The 25,671-nt window shown below is 45.3% G+C and overlaps 1 protein-coding gene across 8 annotated transcripts in view; it reads right to left on the reverse strand.

Annotated features, from left to right (window-relative positions):
- Positions 1-127: 127 nt before the first annotated feature.
- Positions 128-25,671, reverse strand: part of TMEM94 (transmembrane protein 94) — a 47,528-nt gene continuing 21,984 nt past the window's right edge. For 2 of the 8 annotated variants that reach the window (XM_051995097.1, XM_051995092.1), the window contains exons 3-32: positions 16,723-16,842; positions 15,723-15,850; positions 15,187-15,323; positions 14,493-14,695; positions 13,959-14,110; positions 13,566-13,668; positions 13,261-13,347; positions 12,712-12,828; positions 12,299-12,355; positions 11,891-11,995; positions 11,162-11,326; positions 10,719-10,928; positions 9,796-10,105; positions 9,319-9,492; positions 8,332-8,434; positions 8,018-8,235; positions 7,107-7,288; positions 6,874-7,012; positions 6,426-6,541; positions 6,072-6,171; positions 4,012-4,120; positions 3,571-3,760; positions 3,210-3,287; positions 2,836-2,921; positions 2,481-2,562; positions 1,962-2,110; positions 1,709-1,803; positions 1,501-1,594; positions 1,138-1,308; positions 128-967 (exon numbers count right to left, since the gene is read on the reverse strand). In XM_051995097.1, the coding sequence (XP_051851057.1) occupies positions 895-967; positions 1,138-1,308; positions 1,501-1,594; positions 1,709-1,803; positions 1,962-2,110; positions 2,481-2,562; positions 2,836-2,921; positions 3,210-3,287; positions 3,571-3,760; positions 4,012-4,120; positions 6,072-6,171; positions 6,426-6,541; positions 6,874-7,012; positions 7,107-7,288; positions 8,018-8,235; positions 8,332-8,434; positions 9,319-9,492; positions 9,796-10,105; positions 10,719-10,928; positions 11,162-11,326; positions 11,891-11,995; positions 12,299-12,355; positions 12,712-12,828; positions 13,261-13,347; positions 13,566-13,668; positions 13,959-14,110; positions 14,493-14,695; positions 15,187-15,323; positions 15,723-15,850; positions 16,723-16,842 (4,053 nt within the window). In that variant the 3' untranslated portion in view covers positions 128-894. The remainder of the gene's footprint in view (positions 968-1,137; positions 1,309-1,500; positions 1,595-1,708; positions 1,804-1,961; positions 2,111-2,480; positions 2,563-2,835; positions 2,922-3,209; positions 3,288-3,570; positions 3,761-4,011; positions 4,121-6,071; positions 6,172-6,425; positions 6,542-6,873; positions 7,013-7,106; positions 7,289-8,017; positions 8,236-8,331; positions 8,435-9,318; positions 9,493-9,795; positions 10,106-10,718; positions 10,929-11,161; positions 11,327-11,890; positions 11,996-12,298; positions 12,356-12,711; positions 12,829-13,260; positions 13,348-13,565; positions 13,669-13,958; positions 14,111-14,492; positions 14,696-15,186; positions 15,324-15,722; positions 15,851-16,722; positions 16,843-25,671) is intronic. The other 6 variants (XM_051995098.1, XM_051995096.1, XM_051995094.1 and 3 more) reach the window with 6 other exon arrangements.

The raw sequence follows: 25,671 nt of genomic DNA on the forward strand, positions 1-25,671 counted from the left end.
CAGTTGTGTTTTGAATCTCTTTTCCTCCTCTACTAAGGTTTCTGCCCTGATGCCCCCGTGAGCTCAGCCTTTCCCCAGTACCTTTCTGCTCACTCTCCCTCCCCTCCCTAAATACCAGTCAGTGACAGAAGCAATTTACAAGTTTTAATACAAATGGAGTTTTTACATTCATCTCCAAAAGGCTCATTTCTGATAGAAAATATACACCAGTAAAAACACTCTCACATAGGAAAGACATTGGAGGAAGGGCCGGGCAGCCTGCCTGTGGTGGCATCCAGCTGTTAGGGTGCGGCCGGGGCTGTGCTCCATCTTCACTCCCAGAGAAAGGAAGGCAGGGAGGAACTGCGGGCTTCTCTGGGGGAGCCGTGCCCCAGCCCTGGGAAGACAAGCTGAAGGGGGTGCCCTGTGGCTACCGTCTTCTGTGGAGTCGGGGACAGGACCAAAAAAACCCCGTCTTCAATATGGCCACCTAAGGAGAAGCTCAGGATGATTGCTTAGGTGGGGCAGAAGCCTCCCAAAGGCTGGTCTGTGCCATAAGCTCAAGTGAGGGGCCCTTTGCAAAGGTGCCTTTCGTTTAAATGTACCCCAGGCTGGAGTCAGAAAAATTGGACACTGGCTGAACCCCTGCTGGGCTTTAGGACTCCTTTGAAAGCATGTGGTAGAGGGAGAAATGGAAGATGCTAGGGTCTAACAGGAACAGGGCAGGAAGGCTCGATCATGAGCCCTGGCTGCTGCTCCTATCGTGTGCAACTTTACAGGGCCCAAGGACCATCTCCCCAGGAGTTACAACCTGAATCCCCAAACCTAGAAGTGGTGGAGGGTGCAGGGGACAGGTATAAGGTCCCCAGGACAGTTAGGATGACTAGGCCAGAGGAACGTGATTATGTCCACAGCTCAAAAAGGGGAGTTCATGCCAAGTTTAGTTTCAAACTGTAGTTTCTGCCTCTTCTGATATCGGACCCGGACCCTGACGGCACAAAATGAATAGAAGGTTAGGACACAGAAAGAAGAACAAGAAAAGGAGGTGAATCCAGTGGGGAGTAGCGAAGGGCTCAGGTGTTCTTCCATTATAGGTTATAAGGGACAGATGGGGCAGAGAGGAGTTTCAGAGGTGGGGCAGACTGTCTTGTTCCTCACCGGATTTCATGCAACTTGACAATTTCATTGGTGACTACCACCAGGATGAGGGAAAGGCAGCCCAGGAGCCATGTTATCAGGGGCACGTCTGCCAGGCCAAAGTGAGTAGGGCTGTCCCTGTTTGTCCAGAGCTGCAAGTCCACGGCTGTCTGCACGAGTTGCCCCAGAAGCCTGAGAAGGTAGGACCAAAGATGTAGCGCCTGTGAGGCGTGCTCCTCACCAGCTCCCCAACCGTGGTGGTACCCATGTCTGCTGTGACCCCTGGAAGCACCAATGCCCAGCTCCAGCCCTGACATGATCCAGAACCCGGGTCCCAACTCCTAACCAAAGCCCTCAAGGAGCCCCGGGGCTGCATGTACTCACACCACAGGCACGGTTATGGTCCACCAGAGGTTGGAGAAGGGGCTCTTTCTCCACAAAGGCTTGGTGCGGTGCACGTGGGTGATGGAGATGAACACTGTTGGGGAGGAGTGACAAAAGATCCTCAGCACCCGCAGTAGCCAGTTACCGCTGCCCAGGGGCTGCTGTCAGTCCCCCTCCACCAGTCCTGGGGGAGCAGCCAGGCACTCACCAGTGTGTAGGACGATCAGGGCGGCTGTGAGTTTCTGGGCCAACAGGAGTCCATTGGCAAAGTCATTAAACCAGTTTGGAGCCAGATCATCTTTACTGTCAAATCAAAATGAAGACTAGCTACAGACTAGGGCAAGGAAGCAGGTGATGGGGAGTTAAAAAGGGGGAGGAAGGGGGGGGGGGGGCGCGGAGTGCTCTTAGCAGGTAAAGGAGCAGGGAGGGCTACCGGCGGTACGGAGGGTCGGGGGGCCTACCTGCGCAGCATGATGGAGGAACAGTTAGTCATGTTTCGGGCCTGTGCAGTGTCACAAAAACTCTGCAGGACGAAGCCAAAGCAGATGAGGCCTGAGCCAATGGTCAGGCTAAACTTGAGCAAGAAGCAGAGGAGAAAGTAATGCTGGGTCTGCGGGAGAAGAGGGGCCATCATTCACAGGAGACAAGACCACCAGGCAGCTGGCCCCACCCTTTCCTGCCCAGCCCCGAGCCAACTCCAAGGAAGTTGACCAAGAACCTCAGGGCCTTTTATGATGGCTAGGGGTTGGCAATGGAGAATGTCAGAGCATTTGACGTCCACTCCCCCTATGTCAGACATTTGCTGATCTGGGGGGTCAGTTAGGTCCTACCTCACCAGAAGATGGATCCCCCCAAACTTCCCTTCCCATAAAGATCTTGTCTCCAGATGCTTCCCAGCGTGTTCAGTCTGTGCTACAACATCACTACCACCGAGGGGTGAGGAAACTGGTTAAAATCCAGTGCAAAAGGGTCTCGCCTACCTTCTTGGGAATGGAGAGAAGATTCTTCCCTGTAGCTACAGACATGACTGAGCTGTGTGGCGGCTTCCCTAGTAAGGAGACACTGCAGAGCAGACAGCGAGGTCAGGGGATGGCCGGCTCCTTGGAGCTCTGCTTCCCCAACTCATCCTGAAGGATGACAAAGACCAGGCCAAAACCTCTGGGAGAAAACACATGCACCTTCACCTGGAATGGCTCCAGGAGGTCCCATTGGAGAAAAGGGAATAGGACGTAAACCATGAGGAAAATGGGGTGAGGAAATGGGAAAGAAATTCTGAAAGGAGCCACCCCCTACCCCCCAAGCTTCCCTATTTTGGAATGCCGCATGACCTCTCACCTTAGAAGGGGATAGCAGAAACAGGACAGCCACAGGATGTCAGTGGTGCCCAGGAGAGGTGGCATTTGGACCAGGCAGGAAAGGAACTAGATGGAGGAAAACAAGCCAGAAACAAGGATTAAAGAAATGAAAAAAGGGAAAACCTTTAGGATCTATGGCACTGCCCCATTACAACTTGGCCCAGCTGTGCTTATTTTCCAGGAACAGAGAAACTCAGCGGGGTGCAGGTGAGGGAGGGTGTCAGAGGAAATGAAAGCACTTCAGCAGGTTCCCACCCTTACCTAAGCCACTCACAACCACAACTGTCCTCCTCAGCCCTCTGCTTTTCTCTAGGGGTGCAGAGAGGCAATACTTCATGCCTTGCCCAGCCTCACCTGGATAACCACCAGAGTCAGCTGGCATTGCAGCAGGAAGAGGAAGCACTTGCGGATGCCATAGGTAGCATGCCGGGCCTGCGGGGATAATCAGACAAGATCCATCAGTGGAAAGGACCACTGAGAGGTGAAGAAATCCACCATCACTTCAACTGGAACAGCCCTTCCCTACCCTCAGTCCTAGGCTCCTCTGGGCATATGGAGGAAAGCCTGAACCAAGAGCCAACAGGACAGCTGTCCCCATCACTCTAATTCAACAAAAAGTTAATGAATATCTGTTATACTCAGAGCACTATGCTAGACTCTAGAGAAAGAAAAATGAAAAAAAGCGGGGTCTCTATGCTCCGTCTCGGCTCCTCACCTGCTCAATAAGCCGGATGATACTGATGCTCTCCTCCTGCCTAAAAGCCATGGAGCAGGCCAGGCTGTTGAGCTGCCCCGAGAGCTGCAGAGGAGAGAGGCCATCTGAGGCCTGGGCCATGCTGGTACTGGTGGCGTAGCCAAAGGTCTCCCAGGAGCAGCGGGATGGATAGAGGGGATCCAGGGCAATGCTGCTTGGTTGGGGGGAAAGAAGCCATCAGGTTCCATGCTACAACAGATCTGCTGGGCTCAGACCCTTTACTCTCATTCCCAGCACACTGTGAGAACAGCCATGGGACGTGAAGTGGATGAGCGCAGGTGGGGACAGGAATAACCCCTCCCCTTCTAGCATAGCCCCTCCTGCCATCACCACCAACCCAACCCAACCCAGTGGTGGTCTTCCCCGGAGACGGCCCGGCCCCAAGCCCAAGCTCATCCAGACCTGATGTCACTCTGCAAGAAGAGGCAGCTATTGCGCAGGTTGGCAGAACTACCCAGGCAGCATGTCACTTCTCCATACTCCTGCATGATCTTAATCATCTCACACATGGCTGAAGAAAAAGAGAGTAGGAAAAGACAGTCAGCAAGAGAGGAGATGCTAAACAATGAGGATACTCATTCACAAAACCCAGCAGTGGATACTATGACATTCATGCAAGACATACTCTTCTAATCCGGGTCAGAAGATCTAAGAGTGAGGGTGTACGTAACCACGGTTCCCCTGGAGCCAGCCATACTCACTGCAGCTCACACTTAGGGTTTATACCCCTACTTCCCATATTATCACATTTACTTTCCAGCTCACACAATTCCAAGTTCCACCCTAACACCCTCCCTCCTCTGCCAAAAAAAAATAAAATAAGCTCCAGTGAGCAAGACCCCTGCTGGCTGATTACAATCCACATTCTCCTCACAGACAGCATCTTGGAGAGAAGAGGGTTCAATGAGATGGCTTTGAATTATAGATCATCTTTAAACTATAAGAGCCAGATAATTTTATTAAATGAGTTACATTTTTAAAACTGCTTTCAAATAGTCAAATATATAATAAAGAAGAGGGAGGAAAACCAAGTTAGTAAAATTTAAAATGAACAAGGTGAAATCACAATAAATAAAAAACTTATCAGAATCTACTATAAATAAAAAACTTATCAGAATCTACTATATACAGAATAGTGTGTTATATATACATACATACACACACATATAATTTTGTATATATAGATGACAACAAAACTGAGAATTATCAACAAAAAAGTAAGATACCAAATTAGCAGAACACTAAATAGAGATCCTGAATGGTTCAATTTAAAAAACAAAAACAAAAACAAAGAAACTATCAAAAAGTCTGGGGGGAGAGAAGAGACCCTAGTCCATATGGAGAATTCTATCACCTCAAAAAACAATGAAATACCTATACTATGGAAAATATTCTCAAGAAGTGGGGGAAAAAAAAAAGACTACCCCAACTCCTTTAATGAAACAACTGAAATACTAATATAAAATGGTGAGATTTTCCTTTTGATTTTTTTTCATAGATACAACCAAGAAGATAGGCAGAAGAGCTTCAAGACATCACTGCAACTTAAGACTTTTGTTCTTTAAAGTAAAAATTCCAATGAGGTTATCTCCTTCCTTTATCAAATCTGCAAGAGGAATCCCAGAAGAGATTTGAAGCAAAAGGAAGAAGTATGGTAGGATGGGGGATGGGAAGGGAGGGATTATCTGCTTCCTTCCCTAAGCTAGTCTGCTGAGAAGGAAGGAACATTCTCTCATCCTACATCAGAAACAATGCCAAGGAAGCAACAGCTGTTTGGGAAATGGAGTGTCAGCTCCCTTTGGTGAAAGGGGACGCTCCATAGTTTATGATAGACTTCAATGGAAGCCATTCCTTGGCAGGGATTGGGGGGTGGGGGAAGGAAGGAGAAAGAAACAAACAGAAGGCAAGGAAGAAACTGCCCCATCACTCCAGCTGTTACAACAGGTGTATATACGTATCTTGCTCAATGAGGATAGGGTCAGGAAGTCCATGGGATATGAAAATGATCCAACAGCCAGGGGCACCTGTATGAGCTCAGTGTGTCTGAAATGTAGTGCATGGAGATGGCAGCAGACTTGATTTCTCTCTGTTCCCTGGGCCTGGTGGCCTTGCCTCTATGCTGAGCTGGAAGCCCCAGGTCCAAATACTGGTCAGCCAAGGGATGCAGAAGGAGGTTCAGTCAAACAGCTTCCTTAAGGCCGTCTAACTGACTATTCATACTTTCCTCAGGTTTAGGTCAGTTTGACAATGGACATGTCCAATAAGAATTCCAATGCACCAACTTTCACCTGTACATTCATCTTGTGTAAAAACTATAGTCACCTAGTCCCCCAGAATTTACTAAGCCCTGCGGGAGTTTTTTCCAAATTCTAGTAAGAACATAACCCAGAAGTACTTAGTTCAAGGGATGTGACTCCTCCTCTGAGGGAGGCATCCTGAGTTGCCCTAACAACAAGACTCACTTTCAGGGGTGCAGTCAGTGAAGAGGGGCACCAGCAGAGGAACATTATCGATATTCTGTAAGTGTGGCCGTACTTGGTGGATACCCCGAGGCAGCTTGGCCTGCAAGATAGAGAAATATAAATAGCTCAAATTGGGGCGTTGACTGACTGAATGAGATTCCTCCAGTCTATCTGAACAGATCTCAACAAGATCAAGAGCTCTCCCAACACCTCAGAGTCCTCCATACCAATAGTGCAATGCATAGGGGACTGAAAGCATGCAAATATCAACCATTCAGGGAAACTGTGGGATAAGGGAGGCAGGCTCCCCACTATTTCTGGGCAGTCCACGAGAAGCCAGCCTAGCCACCATACCCGGTTGCAGTCTTCTAAGAAACTAGGGATGTCACTGTCAGTAGGTTGGAAACTGATGAGGTCAGAGTGACCCTCTTCCTCCATAAGCAGGAGCCCTTCGGCATCATCTCGGGACACTGCAACAACAGAACCAAACCACCCTCAGTTCAAAGTTAAGTTTTCTTGAACCCTTTCCTTTCTCACACTGTTAATGACTAGTGCTTCCTGTAAGAGGTTCAGAACTTTGTACCTGGAAGTTTCCTCTTCTCTTTCTGTGAGGACAGCTTTTTGTCACAGGATAAAAATCGTAGCTACTTTAACGGGGGAAAGCCTTTTCAATAGGTGATTATAGGGGCTACATCCAGCAACATTCACTCCAAGGAGATAAGACCTCTGACTCCCTGCTGCCCTCTCTGTCTCTTCCTTCCTAATCACCCTCCTCCCACAACTCAAGGGGCTATGTGCTCACCCTGATTCAGGTCATCATGAAAGGAACCTGCATGACTGGGGCTAGAAGGTGGAATCTCAGAGCCTGGAACATCACCATTTGGCGTGAGGGAAATGTGGCAATTCCACCCTGTCTCAAGGCCCATCTTTTCTGCAAACACCTGAGGAAGAAGCAGTAAAAATGAACAGAGAAATAAAGGAAAGGAAGTAGCCAGCTCTCTCAGATTGCTAAAGTGGGGGAAAGGCTAGTCCCACCTTGCTCTTGAGCTCATCCTCCAGGGAAAAGTAAACAAAGCGGATGCAGGCATTGACCAGCCCGTCGATGAGGCGCACGATGTCCAGACGAGCCTGGTACTGGGATGACACCATACCCATGAAGATCTGGCCACTCAGAGCTTGCATGCAATCCTCCTTCTCCATCACTTCACCAATTCCTTCTTCAGACAGTGCAACCAACACGTGCAGCCCAGCCAAGATACAGCCACAACAGCCACATATCACAAAATCCAGATGGGAAACCACACATGGCATTGCCACCCAAATACAGATATTCAGTGCATCATGTACATAGCATAGCACACAGATAAAAATCAACATCAGCATAGACAGTCAATCAGAAAGACACACAGACACACACACATAAGAAGAAAAAAGACAACAAAAGACAACTATCAGTCAGGTTGTGGAAGAAAGGCACGTGGATGCAGGTGTCTACCTAACTAAATCCTTTCCCTTAGACAACCCTATACATCCAAATGATTGAATTCCCAAATTCCTGGGTGCAAGAGATTCCATGAGAAGATCAAGGAGGAAAGGAGTTTCAGTCCTTTGAGAAGTTCTGGTCAGGCAAGGGAAAGAAAGCTGGCTAACAGGAAACTAAGAAATCAGTCCAACCCTTGAATCTTACAGATTGCGATGTGTGTATCTGACAGGTGAAAAGTCTCACCACTCACATATGGCAGAAACAGGTTTTGAAACCAGGACTACCAGACTCCAAGTCCGTTATGGTACACTAAAAGAATAAAGGCAGACAAGTGCTAGGATCCTCTCTGAGCCTCCCTCAGCCTGGAAGGCTTCCCTCTGGACCTAGAGGGCCAGGCCAATGGCAATGACTAGCTCAAGCTACCCCAGGAGAGACAGAGAAGGCCCCGAGGCTGCCCCGGTACCGTCAGAGCTCCAGCTGTTGCGGCGAGTATTTTGCTTGATGGGGATGGTACCAGGAAGCTCGCAGGAGGTGCAGATAGCCCCGTGGCCAGGCATCTGCATAAGCTCGATACACTTGCCATTAAGCTGAGAGGACAGGGCACAGTGCATGGGCTTGTAGGCAAAGGCAGAGCAGTAGCCTGAGAGGCAGGCGCGCTGGTAGAAATCTAGCACTTTCTTTCTGTCAGGGAAAGAGAAGAGAAGAAAATGAGCCCAGGTGGCAGGGCTGGGGCTGGCTGCTCCTGATCCCACAGGAGCCTCAGACAGGGGTCCCTACCTGTCTGAGCCAGAGAGCGGGTAGATGTCTGCGCCATCCCAGAAGTCTGTGCAGGCTTCCAGGACCACGTCGGCGGTGCCATGGGACAGCATCTGCTCAGTGCCTGGGATAGAAGGGGCCAAGACTTAAAGGTGAACTCCAAACTCCAAGCCTTAGACCTTCCACAGCCCCTTCTGACATCATGGGCCCAGCATTCTGAGACTTCTGCTAGAGGCCATCCTTGCAAAGGTGGGCCGCACCCCTGGTGCCAATGAGCCAGAGGGGAAATCAGGAACCAGGCAGCTCCACCATTCAAAAAACAATTCTGAAGGCTCCTGGCAATTGGCCTGCACCCAAGGTAATTCTACGCCAGGCTGCAACTACTAGTTACTTACCCAGGTCTCACATTCAAGAATGGAAGAAAACAGGAAGACCAGTGTCTGAAAGCCTCCAGCTAGGCAAGGGTTAGAAAACTCATTCCCATTACAGGCTCAATCCTGAACACTATAGCAAATAACTCTCCCAATCCTCTCTCACCCCTCAATGGTCCTTACAGATCCTCCAGGAAAGCTTCCTGAAACAACAGCACTGCCTTAATGAAAATTACTGGCGGGGACCATTTTTTTGGAGGAAACTACAGAGGGTTCTCCTCTAGATTTCCAATGAGCTCCCCAGAACTTGGACTATTGGAGAAGCTGTTCACTTTGATAGGAACAGCTCCAAGAAGCTCCAGTGAGCTAAGCTTTGTAGCTAATCCCCAAACCTTGAGCCTTGCCATAGACTGGTCCTGGGAAATCTAAGCACTTCTCTCCCCCTCTTTCCCTGGAAAGAGTCTACAATGGCAGAGCTGCGTCTCCATAGGCTGCTCGGGTGACCAAGAGCAGTGAGACAGGTAAGACGGTAAGAGAAGCGGCTAGCTGTCAGGGAGGGTTATCATCCCCTTCCAGTAACAAGCTTCCCACCTCAAGGGTGACTTGGTTTGGGACGTAATGGGATAGAAAGGCTTACTGGTGGTCGTGTCCTTGATGAAGAGGCTGATCATGTGGCTCAGTGGGGGACGCCGCTTGGTAACGCGGGACAGTTTCCCCAAGGCCGTCTCCTTCACCATCTCAGCGCTGGGAAGGCGATAGAGTGCCAAGTGGTTTTCCTGTTTGAAGAGCTCTTTGGCACCAGGAGTGAAGCCTGTGGTAGATTGAGAGGGAAGAAGCGGCTCAGGGTCTCCAGAAAGGGACCTCAGGCATACATCTCTCCTCAGAGCTTATCTGGGCTGATTACATCTATCTTCCTGTCATCTCTCTAAAATGGGCCACATCACCTCAGCAGGGGCCACTTAAATGGAAAGGAGCAGAAGCAACGGCCAATTTCTGTTCCCTTTTTTGTGCAGAGGAGTCTCACATAGCACACAAACATTAGAGAGAGCAGCACAGCCGTGCTATCTCTGCTAGCTCCCCGTCCCCGTTGTTACTTGGGCTCTCCCACCCGTACCAATGAGCCGGGCCAGCTCGCAGAGCCCCCAGGGCACGTGGACGGGCAGCACGGCACTGTGGCTCTCCTGGAGGGCAATGTTGCAGAGGTGGTCAGAGAAGCGGCAGAGGCGGTCAGTGACGCTGGCATTGCACAGGTTCAGCAGGACGTTGAGCCCCAGAGGCTTGAGGGAGGTGAGGTGCAGCTGCCAGTTGGAGTCATCAAACTGGATGCAAGAGGGATTCTGCTGGTCCTGGCTCAGGCTCAGCATCTCCAAGTGGTAGTCACATACGAAGTCCTCTGCCTCACAGGCATCCCCTTCGCTCACGGCCTGGAGCGAGCAGTCGAGGCAGCAGAGGAGGCAGCGAAAGGAAGAGATGGGAAATAGACCCATCAGGCTGGCAAAGACAAAGGTGAGACTGTTCCAAGCTCACCCTCGTCCCCAGCTTGTGGGAAGGAGATTCTCAGGACGTTATGAGACAGTCAGCCAAACTCAAGGCCTCCCTATTCAAGAGGCAGTCTGAAGGATCTTCCTCAATCATCCCCTCCATGTTTCCCTCTTTGCCTCTTCCAGCCCTCTGAATCTCAAGGAGAACATAAAGAACCATTAGAAGGAAAACCAAAGAAGAAAGGAAGGAGGAGGAGAGATAAGGAAAACTTAAAAGGTATTATTTCACTTGGAAAAAAGGCTTTAAAGGGACCCACCAGCTTCCTCTCTCTGGAGAACTGTAAGAAGAATGGCAGGGAGCAGGACCAAAGAAGAGGAAATTAGCTTATATTACAAAAGAATGTCAGGTTAGGGATCAGAGGAATCTTCAGGATTTAGAAACAAATTCCATAGAGCTCTTTTCTGCAGGGGCTTCCAAATCCCTGCCATTTGTCTGGATTGCCAAAGGGGCAAGGAAAAGGACAGAAGCACTCTATCCTTTTTTTTCTCCCCTCACCTTAAATGGCTCCTCTTCCCCACCCTCAATGTCCTTGCTGAAGCTCACATTGGAGCCAGAGGGATGTTTATTGCGCCCATGCAGCTTTCGGTGAGGGTGAGGTTCAGGTGGTTTGGGGCCATCCCCAGGCCAGTCACCCCTCTCCTGCTCATTGGAGAGGTGCAAGGTGTCACTCAAGGGACCAGACAGCAAAGCATCTCGCTCATGGGGCTAAGGAGAATGTGGAGAGGGAGGCCTAAGAGAGAGACCCCAGTGACCCCCTTCTCCCTTCCCAGTAACTGGAGAAGAGGGTTATTCCCTCTAGTGCTTTTGCCCTCTTTAATCCTCCCCAGGGGTCCACACTCGAAGCCTCCAGTCACTCTCCACCTTCCCTGAGGCCACTGGCCAGGCTCCAGAGGCTAAACAGCCCAACCCAATTTTGGGCCTACAGGAGCTGGCCGTACCTCCTCCTCTACCTCAGGGTGGCAGAAGGAACGGGTGGACAGATCATCAGTCAGGTCTTCATGGCTGCTATGAGGTGGTTCCATCTTCCCACTGAAGAACAGGACAGTCTCGGGGCTTGGATTGGGCCAGGACAAGATTCCTTGCTTGTCCACACAGCACAGCACCTGCAGCAGGAAGGGATCTGATAAGGGAAGTGCCCAATGCTACCTGTGACTCTGCATGGGACATCCTGAGTCGCAGAAGTGTCTTCCTGTCTTTGGGAATAAACTGGCCTGCAGAACCTAGAGAGGACAGACATCCTGCAAGTCCAAAGAACATTCAATTTCAAAGGAGAATTCCAGGAAGGGAAGGAATAGGGAAGTGTCGGGCTAAAGCAAAGCTTCTCTCGTCTAGGGGCTTAAAATCTAGGTGGTATCAAGGATTAGAGTGCTGGACCTAGAGTAAGCAAGATCCAAGTTCAAATCCTGCCTTCCTAGCCATATGAACCTGAGCAATATGCCTCAGTTTTCTCATCTGTAAAATGGGAATAGTAATAGCACCTAATTCCCAGGATTGTTGTTAGGATCAAATGAGATAATATTTGTAAGTTTTTTTGCAATCTTAGCTATTAGTAGCACTGCTATTACTGAAAGACAGCAGCTTCTTCCTCAAAGCGTGGGGTTCCTATAGTACCCCATCCTCTCCCCAACTCTTCAGGGTCTCTCTTTTCAGACAGGGATGATCCTCACCGTTACAGAGCCCAAGCTGTGCAGCAAGCTAGAGCTGTAGCTCAATGTAGATGACTTTCCTTGGATCACCCTAAGGAAGTGACCCCAAATGCAGCGGAGCATTTCCTAGTTGGAAGAGAAGACATTGTGAAAACCATGAGGATTTGGGGGCTCAGATTACAAGGGAATCAAACCTAGAGCTCAAAGGAGAGTTCTGAGGTAGGAGAGGCATGGAGAAGTATCAGTTTCAAGCAAAGCTTTTCTGGTTCAGGAACAGGAAATTAAGGGAAAGGGCTCAGATTCAGTCCACACAAGACAGGGACTATTAGACTACAGAAGCCCCAAGAGAAAAGTCAGGGTCAAAAAGAAGAGAATAAGTTCCCAAGGTTTAGGGGAGGGAAAAGAAGAATTTGAAGATGGGGAAATCACCTGAGAGGAGACCACTTCTGTGTAACTGCTGAGAGTGTCTTCTGAAAACTTGGCCAACTATATCAAGAAATGAAAGCTCTTATCAGTGAAACAGCTAAGACAGGTTCAAGCAGTAGTAAGTGTAGGCAACACCAAGAGCTCTGTCCTAAGTTAGGGTCGTCAGTTCTTCTGGAAGAAGATACATCAGGAGACAGTGTGGACCACATACAGAAGAGAATGTGGGGGATGGGAGGAGGACCACCAATGGCAAGAACCTCATATTAATGTCCTTCTCCTAGGCTAACTAACTCACTACACCCATCAATGGTCTGATCCCAGTATGTAGAAGTCAAAATATCCCTAGGACACACAATCAAACCCCCTCTTCTCTTCCTTCTACCTCTCCACCTTGAAGGTGTCAAAACTTGACTTACCAGGGAGCTGGGTGAGGCTTTGCTCATCTGAGCCAGGACTCGGGCCTCCCCACAGGCTGTGGCCAGTACCCAAAGGACTGGAAACAGCAGTGGCAGGATTGGCAGGACACCATTCACCTGAAGAAAGAAAAACCCACCACCAGTGTAGCCTAAAGAGCTATTGTATTACCCCACAAGGGGAAAGAAAGGGAAGGATTTTTCTGGTTATGTGGCCAATTCATAGGTAGAAGAGTAGGAAACAAGGACCACCATGAAAGATTTTCTGACCAAGGAAGGAATACAACTCAGGCGTAGGTTTAGGTATCAGATTCTAGATTCCCACCACATTTGAAAGATGGTCTTCTTTTGACCATTCCATTTAAAAAATGATCACATCTTGCCTCTCCCCAAAGAAAAAGAAAAATCTAGCATCAGAGTAGTTCAATGGGAAAAGTCTTCACATACTTGGAATAAATCTGAGCAAAGGCTACTCTTTGGTGAGAGATATAACAGAGTAACCCAGAAATGTAATTAAAGAAAGAAGCAAGCTCAAAGGAAAGAATTCCTTACCTGCAGCTGGAGTAAGGTATATTGCCAAGAGGTGACTCCTGGAGCCCTGAACACAAAGCGCAGGGCATTAGTGATGAGGAAGCTGGCCTGTTGGGAAAAGGACAGAGTCTCAATTCCTTCTAGCCTCCTTACGCACAAGGAGCAAAGCCTACACTCTCAAAAAGCAGCCTCCTCTTTCATTTCCCCCCAAATTTGCCTGGGCATCTCTTAGGCAACACCTAGTCACATGCACTTGTGCACAGAGTCTCTGCCCTGTTCATCATGCCTGTGGCTCCCGGCCTGACCCACCCTCCTGTCCTCCTCACCAGGACCACAGGCACCGCGTATCGCAGCATCACTGACTGCACCGTGAACCTCTCATTGTCTAGAGCAGTCACTGGTCGAGCCAAGGCCATATCCAAGCACCATCTGAAGAAAAGAACAGCCTCAGCCTCGGGCTTCATCCAGATAGCCAAGAAATATCACATGGACATGTCACTAGTCCCTCAAACTGACTCATTAGCTGGCAAAATGTCCAATTTCTAATCCCACTCCTGCCCAGCTCAGTCTCCCACTGCTGGCTCAGAGATCAGTCCAATGACCAATGTCTCCAAAAAATCCACACTGAGAAGAGTGAGTGTGTGGAACTAACAAATTTCCATCAGGAGAAGAGTAAGAAAGAGAGCAATTTTTTGTAAGAAGGGCAGCATCTCTCTCACCTGATGTTATCCAACACAGGGGTCTTAAGAACCCGGAAGAGTCGGTGTTGTTGGGGGTTCTGTGGTCCCTTCTTCACTTCTCCCCGTGGAGAGGGAGGAGGAGAAAAGGGGGGAAACAGATCACCTGGCTCCAAGACAATGTGCTCATCATCCTGTCAGCAAAGGGGGAGAAAGATGGACAAGAGTAGATGAAAATGTGAGTACCCAGCCAACTCTATAGCATCCTAACTTATAGTCATAGGTCCTCTATGATTCCTGATAATGGGGAAGATTGCTTAGGGTAATGTAGCTATTGGGAAGTAAATAAGCAACTGGGATAGTGCCTTTTAAGGTTTCTGGCAATTTAAAGACAGCAGAAAGAAGAGGGTAGGGATAAGAAGACATAAAAATAGCAAACCATGCCCTATCCTACCCAAAGTCACAGCTGAGAAACTGTGGAACTAACTATGGCATTGAAGCTTCAGGAATAAACTGATATCCTCCCACTATCCCAACAATATTTCCCAGGGAAGGGGAAGAAAAACCCTGAGTTACCTTGATCCCCCTCAGGGAAGCAAAGGATTCCTGACCTGGCCTCAGGGCAATGACATCTCCCTCCACCAGCAGGCTGACTGGCAGATTTACCAGGTGTCCATCTCGGTAGGCCCAGTGCAAGGACCAGGATGGGGCAAAGGGCATATGAAGATCAGGGTACATGGCATTTGGCCACCTGACTTCCTTACCATCCCTAAGGGTATCTGCAGAAAAGAGGAAGAAGGAAACAATGCAATCTTTGACAACTCCCCAAAACAAATGCTCCAAGATAATCAAACCAATCTCTTCACTTTACCCAAATCCAACTAGCTCATTTTCGTTTCTCTACCTTTAACACTTTCTTATTCATCTCTTGGAATGTTTTCTCCACATCTCCACATATTCTCAATTCAGAATCATCCTCAAGACCCAGCTTAAATCACTACCATCTGAACCAATCAAGTGGCACTTTATCATAAACAATCTTTATAATGGATCATGAATCTCTGGCTCTAGAGCTGGATTTCAAATTGTTACTTAACTTTCATTCTTAATCTTCTAACTCACTCAGAATTGGGCCAGAGCAGGGACAAGCACCAAGTTGCCAGCCTTGGTGGTCAAAGGTCTGAATGACAGTAAGAGAGGAGAAAGCCAAAATTCTGCTATCCCAGGGTACCCTCCTCAGCCCCCACAAAGGACCAATTCCTACCCTTACCGCTTATTTGATCAATGATTCCCCGAAGCCTTCTTTCTACCTCCTGGCGTTTCAGCCGCTCCTGCCTCCCAATGAGGATGAGGTTCAAAAGTAGCAACAGGAGAAGTGCTGTGGCATTCACCAACTCTACCCCTTGGCTGTGTGAAGAAAGACCTGTTTGGCTCAGGGGCCATGGGCAGAGCCTCCAATCCAGCTCACTCTCAGAACTCAAACTACTTTCTCCCAGCTCTGACTTCCCTCTCCAGCTAGGAGGCTGCCTCACTCAAATTGCCCAACCTGAGCCCGGTCTTCTGGCCTCAGGCACAGAACAGAAGAGATGTCCATGCAGCTCAGGGGCCCTGGCCCAAGAGATAGCACATGGCCACAAGTCTTTGTTCTCACTTGCCCTAGCTCATGGGGCAATTTCTGCTCTCCCTTATTAGCATTATGGATGAAAGAGGAATTACTTTCTTCTGGGACTGGGAAAGAAAACAGGAGGGGGAGGAAGAAGGTAGAGAATCACTTCTTTCTAGTGGCCACCAGGGTACCATGTTTACCTCCCAGCTGGCTGACTCCCATAGCAGCCCAGCAGCAACAGCACTGCCAACAGCATCAGAGAAGCACCCGGCCAGTGAAAACAAGAACAGCGGTTACCATGGTGCAGGAAGCTCCTTTTCCATATCTCCTAAGGAGGGAGTAAAGATGTTGCAAATCAGTAGCTGGACTCAGGTGCCAGAATGGGGCACCAAGGGATCATTCAGGTCATATATCTAGCCTCCTTCTCACAGACACTTGCTCCTGACCTTCTGCTCATCTCTCAGGCAAAGTTATGAATAAACCAGAGACCTGCCTGTTGTTACTGGAGATCAGGATCCAGGAAATCATTAAAAGGAAACCTTTACTTTTTTAGGCTTTTAATTGATGGTACCCAGTGAAAAGTTCTAGATTTACAAACTTCACTTTGCAAAGGTAAGAGTAAGCCACCCCTTAAACTTATGCTGATTCTTTCTTGTGCTCTATAGTCCCCTTGGCAAATAAGTTTCCCAGGCATCCTCCCACTCAATTGTCTGGGCCAGGATCAAAGGATTTAGAGCTGCAGAGTACCTCTGAAATCATTTAACCCAACTCCTCTATTTTACAGATCAGGAAACTAAGAAGTAGAACAGTTAAGAAATTTGCCCTAGCATGATAAATGTGGAAATATGTTTATAAGAATTCACAGGTTTAACGTATACTGAATTGTTCTCTAGGGGAGGGGGGTGAGGAGAAGCGAGGGAAAAAAAATTTGAACCTAAGGTTTTGCAAGAGTGAATGTTGAAAACTTTCTTTGCATGTATTTTGAAAATAAAAAGCTATTATTAAAAAAAATTTTTTTAAAGAAATTTGCCCAAAGCCATACATGTAGCAAATAACAAAGCTGGGATTTGAGCCAAGATGTTTTATCAAATCTGGGATTCTTTCTACTATACACTACTTTGGCCTAAGCCTGGAAGGGAGAAAGGCAATATCAGCTCCTCTGCTAGCAGTCCTGATACACAAAGCAGGGAAAAATCTCACCTTCCACGTCAGGCTTTTCTTCTGCTCCTTTAGGTGCCCTTCTAGCACTGCCTCCAGCTGCTCCTTCAGGATACTAAGGGCCTTACCTGTGGATAGGCCCAGGGCCAAGGGAGGATCGCCCTACAGAAAAAAGCACAAAGCATCATAACCATCTTGTAGAAATTCAGTGACCTAAAGGAAATCCTTTAGGTCACTGCCAGAAGTTATTTAGGCTTGGATTTCCCTAAGTCCAACATTGGGAGAACAGACTTTGGGAGACTGAAGGCCTCCAGAAAATTTGAGCTCTACTCCATGTTCCAGGTTGCTAAAATGACCAGGGAAAAAAAATCCCACCCCTATTGCCAGACTAGGAGGAAATGAGGTCTCAATATCTCTGGGAGGGCCCTTAGGAGATGAGAACATAACTGCATAAATAAGAGGACTATCAAGGGCTAGCAAAAGAGCATCAATGTTTAATATATACAACGACTACAGCAATTTAAATAAAGTCAAATTGGAGAAGCTCTGTTCAAATATAAGAGTCAATGCTAGATGATCAACATTAAAGGACACATCAAACTTAACTGTTTGGGGGGGAAGACACTTTTAAAGGGGGTTTGTTTGGACATATGTTGGGAAATATATAGCTATTTTCACACTCATTCAAGTAAAAGTATGTATGAAGACTAAAACAAAATTATCAATTAAACATTTTTTAAAAGAAGAAATAACTATTGGTACAGGGAGTCCATATTCAAGGTAGCCATCCATTTTCCTAGTGGGGAATTCCAGTGGACTTAGGCTTCATAGGAAGTACCAGTTGAGACTAAAGTTTATCTCATCTAACTTTTTACTACTAGCTTAAAAGTAGAGAAAAATCAACAAAGAGGTATAAATAAAGGCTTCCAAGGGAAAAATCAAAATGAAAAACAAAACGTCTGATTACCTGAAGCACTGGGCAAGAGAAATGTATCCCACCTCAGGGAGGGGAGACAGTGGAATTATAACTGGCCTTGTACAAATGATTCAGGTTTAAAGACCAAGAACCTCTTGCATCCTCCGCCTTATCTCTACACTTATATTGAGGCTTCGATTTTTACATAAGGATGCTAAAGCTCAGCATAACTCTCAGACAGGACTAGATAATCAGAGAAGACAAGAAAACAGCCTGAAGCAAGAATAGCCAACCAATTAAATAATAAACAATGAAGAATAGCCAGAATTGGATTAGATTAGAGCACCAGGCCAAAAAAATCTTTCCCTGAGAAAACTTATATTTTATAGGAGACAATACACAATTAATAAGCAGATATAAAATAAATACAAGGTAAGTTCTTTTGTAATGGGTGGGGATGGGGCACATTAGCAGTTTGGGCTTCACATAGGAAGTGGTCTTTGAGTGGAGTTTTGGAGAAAATGAGGGATTCAAAGAGGGATGGGAGATATTGCAAAGGCTTGAAGATAGAAGACAATTATATGTGGTGAATAGCCAGAAAGCCAGTTTGAACTATAGTACTTGAAAAAGGAAGTGAATAAACATTTATTTATGTAGTGCCTACTAAGAGCCAGGCACTGTGCTATGTGCCTTTACAAATATTACCTCATTTGATCTTCCAACAATACCTACACTCTTATAACAGCACCTACCTCAAAGGGTTGTTACAGAAGCCACTGGTCAAATCAGAATTCTTAGAAAATTACTTTCACAAAAAAATTTTTGTAGTGAGTTTCTCTGATAAAGACTTCATTTCTCAAATACACAGAAAAGTCAAATTTATAAAAATAAGAGTCATTCCCCAAGTTGATAATAAAAGGATATGAAGAAGCAGTTTTCAGAAGAAGTAATCAAAACTATCTAAAGCCATATGAAAAATGGTTCTAAATCACTACTGATTAGCGAAACGCAAATTAAAACAATTCTGAGATACTACCTCACCCCTATGAGATTGGCTAATATGACAAAAAAAGAAAATGACAAATGTTAGAGGGGATGTGGAAAAATTGATACACTGATGCACTGCTGGGGGAGTTATGGATTGATTCAACCATTCTATAGAGCAATCTGGAATTACGTCCAAATGTCTGTAAACTTATACATAACTTTTGATTCAAAAATACCACTATTAGGTCTGTATCCCAAAGAGATTAAAAAAAAAAAAACAACAAAGGGCTTATTTGTAAAAAATATTTATAGTAGCTCTTTTAGTGATGGCAAAGAATTAGAAGTTGAGGGGATATCCTGCATTGGGGGGTATATCATTGGGGAATGGCTGAACAAAGAGTGGTATGTGGCTGTAATGGAATACTATTGTGCTATAAGAAATGACAAGCGAGACTCTCCTAAAAAAAAAAAAAAACCTGGAAAGACTTACATGAACTGATACAAAGTGAAATGAGCTGAACCAAGAGAACACTATAATACATAATAATAGCAATGTTGTACAATGATCGACTGTGAATGCTTTATCAGCTATCAGCAATCCAGTGATCCAAAGGATTCAAGGCAATGCTGAAGGACTTAGGATGAAAAATGTTATCCATCCCCAAAGAAAGAACTGATGGAATCTGACTAAAGACTAAACCATATTAAAAAAAAAAAAAAAAAAAAAAAAAAAAAACCACTTTTGTTTTTCTTGGGTAGTTTGTTTTGGTCTATGTTTTCTTTTACAATATGGCTATATATATTTTTTTTATTTAATAATAACTTTATATTGACAGAATCCATGCCAGGGTAATTTTTTACAGCATTATCCCTTGCACTCGCTTCTGTTTCAATTTTTCCCCTCCCTCCCTCCACCCCCTCCCCTAGATGGCAAGCAGTCCTATATATGTTAGATATGTTGCAGTATATCCTAGATACAATATATGTTTGCAGAACCGAACAGTTCTCTTGTTGCACAGGGAGAATTGGATTCAGAAGATAGAAATAACCCAGGAAGAAAATCAAAAATGCAAATAGTTCATATTCGTTTCCCAGTGTTCTTTCTTTGGGTGTAGCTGCTTCTGTCCATCATTTATCCATTGAAACTCAGTTAGGTCTCTTTGTCAAAGAAATCCACTTCCATAAGAATACATCCTCATACATTGTTGTTGAAGTGTATAATGATCTCCTGGTTCTGCTCATTTCACTTAGCATCAGTTCATGTAAGTCTCTCCAAGCCTCTCTGTATTCATCCTGCTGATCATTCCTTACAGAACAATAATATTCCATAACATTCATATACCACAATTTACCCAGCCATTCTCCAATTGATGGGTATCCATTCATTTTCCAATTTCTAGCCACTACAAACAGGGCTGCTACAAACATTTTGGCACATACAGGTCCCTTTCCCTTCTTTAGTATCTCTTTGGGGTATAAGCCCAGTAGTAGCACTGCTGGATCAAAGGGTATGCACAGTTTGATAACTTTTTGGGCATAATTCCAGACTGCTCTCCAGAATGGTTGGATTCATTCACAACTCCACCAACAATGCATCAGTGTCCCAATTTTCCCGCATCCCCTCCAACATTCATCATTATTTTTTCCAGTCATCTTAGCCAATCTGACAGGTGTGTAGTGGTATCTCAGAGTTGTCTTAATTTGCATTTCTCTGATCAATAGTGATTTGGAACACTCTTTCATATGAGTGGTAATAGTTTCAATTTCATCATCTGAAAATTGTCTGTTCATATCCTTTGGCCATTTATCAATTGGAGAATGGCTTGATTTCTTATAAATTTGAGTCAGTTCTCTATATATTTTGGAAATGAGACCTTTATCAGAACCTTTAACTGTAAAGATGTTTTCCCAGTTTGTTGCTGCCCTTCTAATCCTGTTTGCATTAGTTCTATTTGTACAAAGGCTTTTTAATTTGATATAATCAAAATTTTCTATTTTGTGATCAGTAATGGTCTCTAGTTCATCTTTGGTCACAAATTTCTTTCTCCTCCACAAGTCTAAGAGATAAACTATCCTATGTTCCTCTAATTTATTTATAATCTCGTTCTTTATGCCTAGGTCATAGACCCATTTTGATCTTATCTTGGTATATAGTGTTAAGTGTGGGTCCATGCCTAATTTCTGTATGGCTATATTTTGTATGATTACACGTATATAATCTATATTAAGTTGTTTGCCTTCTCAATGAGGAGGGAAGGTAGAAAATGAGAGAACTAGGAACTCAATTTTTAAAAACAAACATTCTTTTTACATGTAATTAGGGAAAAAACAAGTTACTAAAATAAAAAAAGAAAAGAGAATTACTTTCACAGCTATGTGGAAGATGAAGAAAGGAGAGATTTAAACCCAAGAGATTAATCAGGAGGCTATAGCAATAGCAATAAGAGAGGAATATTAGGATGAATAGAGATAATGGAAAAGAAGGAAGAGGTGTGGAGACATAAATAGCAAGATTTGTCTATTGATTGGGTAAATAGAGTAAAGAACAGGCTAACAAAGATAATACCAAAGTTAAAAACTTAAGATGACTGAAAGGACAGAAGGGGCCTCATCAGAAATAGAAAAGTGCAAAAGAAAGTGGGCTTCAGAAGAAAGATAATGTACTGAGTCTGAAAAGCTTATAGGACATTCAATTTGAAATATCTGAGAAAAAGTAATATATAAGAGAATAGAAATCACAATGAAACTCATGGAAGCTAATGAAGTCGTAGAGAGAACGTTGTTTGTTCTCCTTGGTTCTCCAAGAGGACCATGGGAGGTGATGTCAGGACATACACATCAATGGAATTTAAGTGAGTGCAAGGCATCTGCCTCACTTTCCCTTCCAGAGGCATCTGAATTCCAGTTACAAAATGCACATCAGGAAGATTGGATTTGGCCCTGGATCTTTTTGGGAGGCCTTGGCTTTTTTAAGCTAAGGTCTTTAACAGGTCTCAGTTTGACTGAGGCAACACCTAAACAGTGATTAAGGCTGGTAAAAAATGAAAAGAGACAAAGGCCTTTTTTATCTAGTCCAAAAAACAAAAACAAAAACAAACAACCAAAAAAAAACCTGATCTGGGAGGAAAGACCCTCAGGGTTTCTGGCCAAAATAGAAATAGTTGCTATTTATATTCATTCTGAATCAATCAGGGCCCAAAGACTAAGTGGGGCTTGGCCTGGGACCTTTTTTTTTTTTGGCCAATCAATGACAACCACACTGACAAAGAACAGAGGAGGACCAAAACAGAATTTTAGAGAATATCCACAGTTAGAGGGGTGATATGGATGATGAGCCAGCCTAAAGGAGACTGAGTAAGGAGGAATGGTCAGACAGGTAGGAGGAGTGCCAGGTAAATCTAGAAAAAAGAAATTATCCATGAGGAAAGTGTAGTCAACAGGGTCAACCTCTGCAGAGGGGTTGAGAAATGTGAAGTTTGAGAAAATACCAATGGGTTTGGCAACTCAGATCACTATGGATTTAGATGAAAGGAATTTCAGGGAGGAGAGTGGAAACCAGATTGTAAAAAACTAAGAAATAAGTGAAAAGAAGACAAATAGAACAGTTAACTTATTCTAGGAGTTTAGGTATGAAAAAGAAGAGAGGTACTGGACAACAACTTCTAAGGGATGGTTATTAAATGAAGTTTTGTTTTGTTTTGTTTTGTTTTTTCAGTATAGAGAAGCCTTGGATATGTTTGAAAATGGCAAGAAAGGAGCCAGTAGACTGAGAGTTCAAACATTTTGGATCAAGGGCACTCACATTGGAGCCTTGGCTAGGAGAAAGGTCACCTCTTCATCAGTCTAGAATAAAGAAGTGAATGAGAGATAATGTCAAAGGCTTTTGAAAAGAGGGGACTAATGAAAAATGGCCTATTTTCTATGTAAGGTAGGAGATAAGGGACTCTACTGAGAGGGAGAGATAAGATTGAGAGGCTTGAGGAAAAAAGTGAAAATCTAAACAGCCCAGTCTGTGGGAAGAGAGCAGAAAGATTGAATTAGGGAGAAGAAGGGTCATCGTGCTATATCGAGGGCCTACCTGAGCTTAAGTAACATAAATTTGCCTGCATCCAGTAGCAAGATTGCATGACTTCATTTAGTTCCATTTAGGAGTGAGGAGACAGATGGTGAGAATAATTTAGAATTGGAACTTGGTAAGGCATGGAGTTGATAGAACAGAGTAATAATCCATTCAAGAGTAGAAGACAATTTAGAGTTGAACTGGATAACTATAGGGCTGAGAATGGCAAGAGAAGAAAGTAAGGTAAGAGCAGAATGATGTCCGGGGACCAAACTGAGAGATGGAGGGATTGGAGGGTCAAATAAGGAAAAAGAATAGATGGCAGAAGGTTATAATCTACTAAAGGAATCAGAGGGTTTCTGTTTGTTAAAGTGGAAGCTTGTGAGATGATCAAGGGTATGGCCACCTATGTCTGTAGCTAAGGAAATAAGGAGAAATCATGGGAGCTAAGAATATTTCAGAATTGCAAAGTCAAAGTATTTGTCCCCTAGTATGAAGGCAGGTGTTGAGAGAAGAGATTGTGAGTCAAGCCTCCTTGATAAGAAGGAAGAAAAACATTGGGGCTGGAAGAAAAGTAGTAGGCTCTGAATTAGGCAGAAAATTTGAAAGGAATGAACCTTAAAGGACAGCTGCTGAGTGGCAGCCCTCTCCAGAATCTATGTCAGGGAGTAGGAAAAAGTGCAGCCAGTGATCGAAACATTGGTCAAGGTGGTAGTGTCATATGGGGGAAGCCACCAACACAACCAGTAATGGGAAAACTGCACAAAGGAAAGAAAAGTAGGGAAAGGACATCCATGTTGCACAGAGCTAAAATTTCACTGGGGAACCACTAAAACTGAAGTGAGGACCAAACCTAAATGATTTCAACTAGAGAAGGAAAAGAGAACTACAAAAAAAGCTTAGTCTTTCCAAACAAACTAGGCTGCTGTCACACAGTCTCTTCTCTGACTAGGTATTTGTATCTCTCTCTTTAGGGACCACAGAACTGTAACCCTCTCCTTCCCAGCATCTAGAAATCTTTAAAGCTAGCTTATTTTCTATTTCAAAAAAAAAAAAAAAAAAAAAAAAAACAACAACTCACAAACAACCAAAAACCAAAAACAAGGACCAATGTTCCCCCTCTCGTAACAAACTCTAGCCTATCTGAGACCTTTCTCTGACTTCTTTCTCAGTACTGTCTGGACATCCCATTTTCTTTCTTAGGGCAGTAGGTGTGGTAGTGCGGCTCCACTCCCAGACTGGCCAATCAGGTTCCAGCAGAAAGCAGAGAAAGTATCTTTAAGCATTTACTCCATGCCCCTACCTGCTCCTATTGTGTCTAGCCTGGGGCACCAATCTCTAGACTGGCTATTAAGAAAAACAAAGCAAAGGAAAAACAAGGCGTTCTATAATTACATGCCTTCCCAAGAAAGTGCCCACATGCACAGGCTGTTGGTAGGAGAAAATGTAGTTTTCTGTGCCTGATTGCTCCCTATAGATTTTACTTTATTCTGCTGTCAGTCAAGCTCATCTAAGTGGGGGCAAATTACAAATAGTAAGTGGCAATATCTCACCCCATCTCCAGCAGGCATTTCCATGTTTCAAGTCAACTCGTTGTTTCCTCTTATTGTTACTGAGTTTCTCCTTCTGCGCCACATGCATGGGACTAGTCTTAGGGCTGAGGGACTGAGGTAGTAAACATCTTTATATTCTTCAATGGTGAATCTTGTCACTTGTGACCAAATGGCCAGAGTAAGGTCCAGGGCAGAGCTGGACCAGGAGAGAATGCCAATCTGCTGGCAGGCAGGCAAGTTCTACTGGCATTTCTAAGAGCGTAGTGTGAGAATGGGCTCCTGAGAGTTCCAAGCTGCCTCTGGAGAGGCCATGGCAAGGGAGAGAATAGAGTTTGTTTTGGAAATAAGAACCTGGGTCTGCAAACTCAACTTGAGGTTCAATACATTCCCAGGGTTACCATTCTTATTTATAGAGGCCAATGATCAAGTGATTTGGGAGACAGAAAAATTTGCTCTAGTTTTAAATACTCAGTTTGAGCAAGATCTTTTCCATGTTCCTTATCCATGCCACCGGATACAAAGAAACTTCAAACCCCTCAGCTCAGCCCCTCAAAAAAGTAAAGAAATAGTAAAGAATTAAGAAGTACTGCAATTGTTCTGGTCACAGTGACACTTTTCAGTTTAAACCAATTTCTCCCCCTCCCCCCACAATGTTTATCCTTTGTACTCAAGTGGGGAAAAATGAAAAGATTTATATGAAGCTCTGCCTCAGCAAATCCAGCTACAACGCAGAGAGAGGATATCAAGAAACCCCCAAATTCGAAATCCTCTTCGTCTCACCCCTATCTCCACCATTAGAGAGGCTGGGCCCTGGGGAGCCTTGAGGATCAAAAGAAGCAGAATGGCTAATTGCAGTTGCTATAATGTATATACCAAAAGAGCAAAAAATTTCTAAAACAGCAGTCCATGTTTCAGGGTTGAATCAACCAGGGGTTACGTCATTGTTCCCAGCAGAAATCTGACTGCCAACCATGTGTTGTCTCTCTTCCAGAACCCCTCAACACATCCATGGCACCCATGGTCAACATCACAGTTGTCCTTTCTCCACTGCCTCTGAAAGAGGCAGAACAAGACAGCCCGGCTCAACAATAGAATAGAAACAATCTAGGATTTCGGAGCTCCTTGGCTTCACAATTACTGCTTGGGATGGGAATGACAAATTAGGGCTTTCAGTTTGGTCTTAGCAAATCCCCTACCCACCAGGCAAAACACCTCCCAAATGGAACTAGTTAGGACCTGAATGCCCAAGTCTCCAAGGACAGAAATGGGGAAGCACAAAGGTCTAGAGTTAGCTTCCCAGACACATCCCTCTCTAAAGTACAGATCACCCAACAGGCAGGAAGGGCCTAGTGATGTATATTCTTCATTGCACCCAAAGACCAGGAAGGAGATAGGCTCAGCTTCCAAGAGCCAGCATGGGGAAAGGGTGGAAGCGGGGAGGAGTGCAACACCAAAAACCAAAGATCGGCATAGTC

The sequence above is a fragment of the Antechinus flavipes genome, chromosome 4 (assembly GCF_016432865.1).
Source record: "Antechinus flavipes isolate AdamAnt ecotype Samford, QLD, Australia chromosome 4, AdamAnt_v2, whole genome shotgun sequence".
Lineage (NCBI taxonomy): Eukaryota > Metazoa > Chordata > Mammalia > Dasyuromorphia > Dasyuridae > Antechinus > Antechinus flavipes.